Source organism: Equus quagga, chromosome 11, assembly GCF_021613505.1.
Source record: "Equus quagga isolate Etosha38 chromosome 11, UCLA_HA_Equagga_1.0, whole genome shotgun sequence".
NCBI classification, from domain to species: Eukaryota; Metazoa; Chordata; class Mammalia; order Perissodactyla; family Equidae; genus Equus; species Equus quagga.
Window position 1 is genome coordinate 35,396,859 of NC_060277.1, and position 7,519 is coordinate 35,404,377.

A 7,519-nucleotide genomic window follows, 5' to 3' on the forward strand; every position below is an offset into this window, starting at 1 on the left:
GGAAAAAGAGAACACGGTGGCTCAGGAATGTATCAGGCAAGGGGACAGGAAAATAAGGGGCGTTTTAACAAAAGAATGACTGAGAACAAATATTTATCGAGAAGGAATACACTCTCATTATTTTCCTTTCACTAAAGCAGGAAAGGGCAATTTTAGACCCTTCCTTTATCCTGGTGCAATTAGTTCCATTTTTGTTGGCTTCCTCTTTGGCTGCACTGACCTGTGAAAGGTCTTCAAGGTCAATTTCCGTACAACTTTGATTCTCTCCTCAGACTGCAACTTTGGACCCACGTGGCAAGCTTGAGCCAATGCAGGACCTCACTCCACAGAAATTAAATCAGAAAGTCTGGGGTGTGGCCCAACATGCCACTGCTTAAAACTTCCCGCGCGACTCCACGAGTCTCCAGGGGCGGGAACCACCGCGGGTCTGAGCCTGGAGCCCCGCCCCCTCGCGCGGGAAGCGGCCGCTGGAGGGAGCACGTCTCCCGCCCGGGAGGGAGGCGCTCCCTTTGATACCCTCTGGGCCGAGACGCGGCGTGTGTCCTCCCGACCGCTAGGGGGCGAACGGCGCGCATTTAGCTCCCGTTTTCCGGCGCGCGGCCGGGCGACCCCAGACATGCGCATGCTCAGTTGGTTACGGAGGTCGCCGGCGCCAGTGTTTTCCCACGTGCGGCGTGAACCGAGGGCATCATGTTGTGAGGCGATGGGGGCTTCTTTGGCTCGCGCGTTCAGGAATTTCAACCTGGAGAACCGCGCGGAACGGGAAATTAGCAGGATGAAGCCTTCTCCCGCTCCCAGGCACCCCTCCACCAAGAGCCTCCTGCAAGAGCAGCTGAGCTGTGAGTGGTGCGGGGCGCGGCGCGCGGGGGAGCCCCGGGGCGGGCTGGGCGGGTCCGCGCCAGTGGACCTCGGGCCGGTGACCGGGTGACCGCTCTCTACCTGCTCGGCCGCAGCGACGCGGGTCAGCCGAGCGCCGGAAGGCGGAGCCGCCAAGCCGGTGACATTGAGAGTGTGCCCTCGCGCCCGCGGTGGAGGGGCGGCTCCGCCTCCTTCGTAGTCCCCGGGGAGGCGGCCTGTGCTCCGCTGCCCCGGTACTCGGGCCTTTTATCCTTAACACTTAGCGACCTGATAGTGGGCATGAGTCAGAAGGAATCATGTGGGTCTTCCCTGATCGATGGACGCCAAGCTTGACCTAGTATTTTGATTTGCGTTTAAACTACTTTCTGTACTGTCCGAATGATTATTTATTAAACGAAAAATACAAAGTGACTGTCTTGTGTTAAGTGTTCAGGATCTTAGAGGAAATCTTTGGTTTTAATTTTGTGACATTTCTTTTTCTTTCCTTAGTCCATCCAGAAATTAAGGGAGAAATTGCTAGAAAAGATGACAAATTGCTGTCATTACTGAAAGATGTGTATGTCGATTCCAAAGATCCTGTGTCTTCTGTGCAGGTAATGTGTGTTTAAAGGAAGTAAATAAATTATTTAACCTTTTTGGGCACTAGGAAAATGATCAAGAGAAGTGGCAAATGGCAAAGAAAGTGAATGCTTTGCAAGTGTAAAATGTCAGTGTAGTTATGACCAGAATCTGGTGCTTTGGAAAAATTTAAGCACCGTGGTCTAAGCAAGACACACATGCCTTGGTTCCTTGGATATTTACTGAAATCCTAAAACACTTGTGATGAAAGTATTGATCGAATGAATTATGTGAATTATTTGATATTTCAGAATTTGTCGGTTTTGGTAGGGTACTTCAGTGATTGTCATTTGAATGACCAAAGGAGAGCTTTAATACTATTTTCTCATCCTTCAGTGGATTGAGGTATGTTCTACTCTTTGGGATTCCTTTAGTGTTGTGTTGTTGGTGTTCCTTTGTTTTTGGTTTTTAAGGACATATTCAGATAGGAAAGGAAGAAAGGGAGATCACAGAATACATTGGGAATGGGAACCTATATGTAAATCCATATATAAATGTCAGGCACAAGTGCTTTGTATATAGTGATGAACACAGTAGACCTGGTCTTTAGTCTCGTGGTGCTTATGGTCTTGTGAGGGACACAGGCATTAAACGGAAGAGCAACCATATGCATGGAATTACTGATATGTCTATGATAGAGAAGTACAGGTGTTGTGAGTGTATATCAGAGGGGCCTATTTGAGATTGGAGGATGATGGATGGTGTCTGAGGAAGTGACATTTAAGCTCAGCCCTGAAGGATGAGTGGGAGTTATCCAGGTGAGTTTGTGGGGCAGAAAGGTTCTAAGTAGGGGAAGAGTTTGATCAAAGGAGAGGGAAATGCCAGTGACAACTCCCCAATTTTTTCCACTCTAAAATGCTCTGCTTGTGTCTCTCTCTCTCTCTAGATAGGCAATAGACTGTTTACACAGATATAGATATTAATACAGTTTTTGCTAGAGAAGAGAAGACTCATATGTAAAATAAAGTTTGGAAACTACTGCATATAATAGCAATTGTAGAGTTCAGTTATCACCAGATGCTCACGTAAAAAGTTATAGGGGTTGATGTTCATGTTATTTTTAGACAGGTGTTGAACAGTACTTCCAAGTATTATTTCTCGTGTTATACTAAATCTTGCATTTGAAAGTTGGCTCTGGGGAGCGAAAAAAAAAATAATGCTTTTTTGTATAAAACACAGATATATAGACATAATAGATAAAGAGATACACAGTGATATTAAAATTTCACAGTGGGTATTAGGAAAAGTCTAACAAGACTCATGGGGCCGTGATAATGAAAAAAAGGTTGAAGTATCTATTTATGTTCTTTGTCCCTTTTTTCCTTTTGGGCAGTGTGTAGTTTTCTTAATGATTTGTGATGTCTCTAGACATTAGTGATACTGTGCCTATGACATGTCAAGTAATTTATTTTTTGTCTGAGTTTTTAGCTTATTTATTTATTGCTGCTCAAAGTTCTTTCAAGTATGTTAGCCTTTTTGTCCTTCCTGGTATAGGAAGTCTGAGCTCACTCTAACATAAAAACAGTCTTTTGTATTTTCTTCTAGTACTTTTATGAGTGTGTATTTTATGTTAAAGTCTTTATTGGATGTTAAATAAGTGGTGTGTGGAGATCTTTTCAACTGGATGATCAGTTGTCTAAATATAATTTGTTGGATAAACGCACTCCTTCTACTCAAAATGCTAACACATACACATACAGGTCTGTTTATGGATTGATCAGTTCTGTTTACTTATTTTTGTGTTTCTATACTAGAATAATATTTTTAACCTTTATAATGTGTCTTGATATATGTTACCATCTTATCTCTTTCTATTCAAAAGTTTCTTGGCTCTTGTCACATTTTTTTCCTAGATGAACTTGAGAATCAAGTTGTCAGGTTCTTAAGTAAGTTCTATTTGGATTTTGAGTTTGATTGAATTGGAATTTTATAGACTAATTTGAGGAGAATTCACATCTTTGTTTTACTGAGTCTTTGGGGGATAGAGTGAAGGTTGTTACTATGGAATCTTTTTCACCTGAAGTTTTTTAATTGTTTATTGCTAATATGTCTGAAAGTGAGTGATTTTTGTATTGTCGCTAACCACAATGTGAGGTTATCATTTCTGTTAGTTTTCCAGTTGATTCTCTTATTTTTCTAAAGATACTCTCTTATCATTAGCATAGAATTACCATTTTCTTTCTAGTATTTATATTTAATTCTTCTCTATGTTGTCTGTAGCATTTACGTAGCAGGGCAAGTTGGTATTCTATCCTGTTCTTTCCTTACATAGGACCCTCTAATGTTCAGCATTAATTATAATAAAATGACATGGTTTCTGATTAAGAAATACTTTTATCTCATTTGGGACATTTTCTTCTGTTTCCAGTTTAAGGTTTTTTTTTAGTCAAGAGAACATGTTGAATTTTATCAGATTTTTTTTTTAAGATTGGCTCCTGAGCTAACAACTGTTGCCAGTCGTCTTTTTTTTTGCCCCTGGTTTTTCTCCCCAAATCCCCCCAGTACATAGTTGCATATTTTAGTTGTAGGTCCTTCTAGTTGTGGCGTGTGGGATGCCGCCTCAGCATGGCCTGATGAGTGGTGCCATGTCTGCACCCAGGATCTGAACCAGCAAAACCCTGGGTCGCCAAAGTGGAGCACATGAACTTAACCACTTGGCCACGGGGCCGGCCCCTTATCAGTTATTTTTTAGTGTCATAATAATACTAATCTTAGTATTTAAGAATGATCAGAAGGGAAGTCTGAGTAAAAGTGGTTTGGAGTGGAAGGCGGAAGGTAAGAGAAGCCTGGAGTTTAGGAAGGTGAAGAAGTTGGGAAGAGTGTTTCAGACTAGAGTTACAATATGAAGGTAGGAGAGAGCGTGATGCCTTTGCAGAGCAGTTGGAGTTCTGTACAGTTAGGGGGAAGTGTGAGGGGTGAATTTGGGAGAAATGAGGTGGGATGGGGTGATAGGGGCCAGATTGTGAAGATCCTTATTGTCTTTGGGTTTTATCCTGAGAACAATGGGAAGTCATTGAAAAGTTTCATGTCTCCCTCAGATCTGCTTCATAATGGGGCAGTTTTGAGAGTGGGCTGAGAGGGAACAAGCGTTTTATCTGGGCAGAGGAGACCACTTAGGAGGCTTTTACCGCACTTCCTGCTGGAGACATTGGCTTGGACTGGGCTGATTTAGTGACTGGGAGAGAAGTGAGGGGTTTGAGAGGAGGCAGCATCAACAGAATTTCGTCATTGATTGGCTGTAATGCGTGAAGGAGAGGGGGATGACAGGGATAACATGACATAAGAGAAACTTTGAGTTTTGGAATGAGATATGGAAGGTGGGTGGTATTGGTCACTGAGGTAGACAATATGAGGATAGCATTGGATTTTCAGAGAAAGGGATAAGTTCAGTTTCAGACATGTTGATTTTAAGTTGCTTGTAGATTGTCCAAGTGGAGATGCCCATTAGGCATTTGGGAGTTTGGGTCTGGAAGTCAAGAGAAAGGTCTAGGTTTGAGATCAAATTTGAAAGTCATTAACATGTAGGTAGTCATGAAAGTTCAGGGGGTGTGTGGGATTACTTAGGAAGAATGTGTAGAATGAAAAAAGGGCCTGGGCCAGAACTTGGGACACACTAACGTTTAAGGGGCAGCTGTAGGGAAACAGATCACAAAGAAAACAAAGAAGGGACCACTGGAGAGAGAGATGGAAAACCAGGAGTGGGTTGGCATGGAAACCAAGGGGAAAGACAGTTATGGGCACTTTGGAGAAGTCAACAGCATGGGATGCTGTAGTGAGTTCAAATAAAGCCTGAAAAGTGTCCTCTGAGTTAAGATCTAATCCTCTGGATTAGAGATCACAAATATCATTATCTTCTAAAGCTTAACTAAAAAGAAGGAAACTGGTCATAAAGGAAGTGTTGGTTTTGGGTTTGGTGTTTCTAAATAGTAGTGACTATAGCATTTTTATACTTTGATGGAACAGCAGCAGTAGCCGGGGTGCAGTTGAAAGGCAGAGGAAAAGGGAATGATGGGCATAGCTGGGTAGCAGGAGTGAAATACAGGGGACAAATGCAAGGATTAAGCTCGGGTAGGACAGACGGACGGAAAGATGGGTGTGCATAGGTAGTTTTATTGATATCACTTGGGGTATTGGAGGGATTAGGTTATTTTCTTGGAAGATCTCCACCAATATTTGAATTCTTTCAAGGTGTTTGGGGGCATCGAATATGAAATATAAAACTAGGAAACAGAATGGAGATTATCAAGTAAGTTGTTAGGGCAGCATCAGAATCTCGCCCTTCTAAGCACTTTTTAATCTGATCGTTTTATTCATTAATGTACATGAAATAATGTGAGTAGATGGTATATATTCGATAATTACTTTCTAGAACTACCTAAATTTCTTAATGATGATTAAGATATAGTTATGAAATGGCAACATGGCAAAAGTGCCATCAAACTATGGCTCATTATAATGAGAAAATGTAGTTTAAGCATGTGAAGCATTTATTTGAAGAAGAATAGTGGAGATTTGAGAAGCATGAAAGTAGATGTCAGGTCTTTTCTCTCATCTTGAAACCCTTTTTTGTTTTGTCTTTCGGTACTAGGTAAAAGATGCTGGAACACCTCAGGAGCCAAAGGAATTCAGACTGCCGAAAGGCCATCACTTTGACATGATGAATATTAAGAACATTCCCAAAGGCAAAATTTCTGTTGCAGAGGCTTTGACACTTCTCAATAATCATAAACTTTATCCAGAAACATGGACTGCTGAGAAAATAGCAGAAGAATACTATCTAGATCAGAAAGATGTCAATTCCCTTCTCAAGTATTTTATTACTTTTGAAGTCAAAATCTTCCCTCCTGAAGACAAGAAAGCAATCGAATCAAAATGAAGAAAATCTTGAAGTTACTTTTCCTATACATACTCCCCATCCCCATGCCCTGTTTATTTTCTTACTTTTAGCATGTTAAATTATATAAATTACCGAATGTTTAAAACTCCCTCCTTGTGAGACCACACTATTTATTGAGCTCTGCTGAATTTTCAGTATTGCTGAGACTGAATTTTGTTTTCTTTTAAACTTTATTTTGGTTTAGGCATATGCTCATATGTATATCAGCATGACTAAGCACATGTACAAATTTATCATAAATAAAAGAATGTGTTATTTTAGGCACATATCATATCATCAGCTTTTAAATTGGTCATTTGGCCTCTTGGGAAGTGTCCTGAATTCCTCATTTAACATTCAAAGTTTCATCTTCCAATTTAGATGATTAGTTTATTCTTATGGAATAGTGAAAGTAAGAGCTTTCCTGACTCTTAAGACTGACATTTTCTTGTTAGGGAAAGAGAGACTTGACAGTGAGGTAGAATAACTATTTTCTAAATAAAGACAGGAGACTGGATACCAAATCAAGAGAAAAATACATTTTTATTACTACTACAGGGAATAAGAATTAGAACTTCTTTTGTTTTGAATTGGTTTTATATATGGAATAACTCTTTAAAATTATGAGAAGGAATTGGTGTTTATAAAATTTTAACAATGTCTGCTTTGACAAACAGATCAGTCCAGAAGCTTTCAGAGAGGCAAGCAGTAGTTGGAGCTATCTGAAAAAAAGTTATTTTTAAAAACTTTTTTATTGACTTAATGTAGAAATACAAGAAAATTTTAAAGAATGGTTAAATCAAAGAACTGTGGTAAATGAAATTTAGTGATCAAATGTGTATATCTTCTAATTTAAATGCTGGCTGAAAGAGGAGAGAAAAATTAGCAAGTAGAATCATGCAATGTGATCATTAGAAGGGACCTGGGAAATTGCTTCTTCATCCATTTAACAAATTTATGAGCATAATGTGTAAGAGTACTGGGGTCTTGAGCAAGATTATGTAAATTTGGCTTTGTCCTATTACTACCTGTGGGATTTTGGGTAGATTGTGTAACCTCTTTGAGATTGAATTTCCTCCATGAAATGAGGATAATGCAGCCTGACTTAAATCTAAGGGTTACTGTGAAGGTACATAGAGGACCACAAAGGACTGAACAAATAATGAC

The 7,519-nt window shown here is 40.4% G+C and overlaps 1 protein-coding gene across 1 annotated transcript; it reads left to right on the forward strand.

Annotated features, from left to right (window-relative positions):
- The first annotated feature begins 601 nt into the window (after positions 1-601).
- NDUFAF4 (NADH:ubiquinone oxidoreductase complex assembly factor 4) lies at positions 602-6,641 on the forward strand. Its single transcript, XM_046674334.1, has 3 exons — positions 602-839; positions 1,348-1,451; positions 6,065-6,641. Exons 1-3 carry the CDS (start codon positions 617-619, stop codon positions 6,350-6,352), a joined length of 615 nt encoding a protein of 204 aa, XP_046530290.1. The 5' UTR covers positions 602-616; the 3' UTR covers positions 6,353-6,641.
- Positions 6,642-7,519: the final 878 nt, after the last annotated feature.

Excerpts from the sequence above, each read along its gene's own strand:
- NDUFAF4 (XM_046674334.1), top strand. The coding sequence starts at position 617 with ATGCGCATGCTCAGTTGGTTACGGAGGTCGCCGGCGCCAGTGTTTTCC. Across the intron at positions 840-1,347 it reads CCTGCAAGAGCAGCTGAGCT|TCCATCCAGAAATTAAGGGA; the intron begins GTGAGTGGTGCG and ends TTCTTTCCTTAG. Across the intron at positions 1,452-6,064 it reads ATCCTGTGTCTTCTGTGCAG|GTAAAAGATGCTGGAACACC; the intron begins GTAATGTGTGTT and ends TTTCGGTACTAG.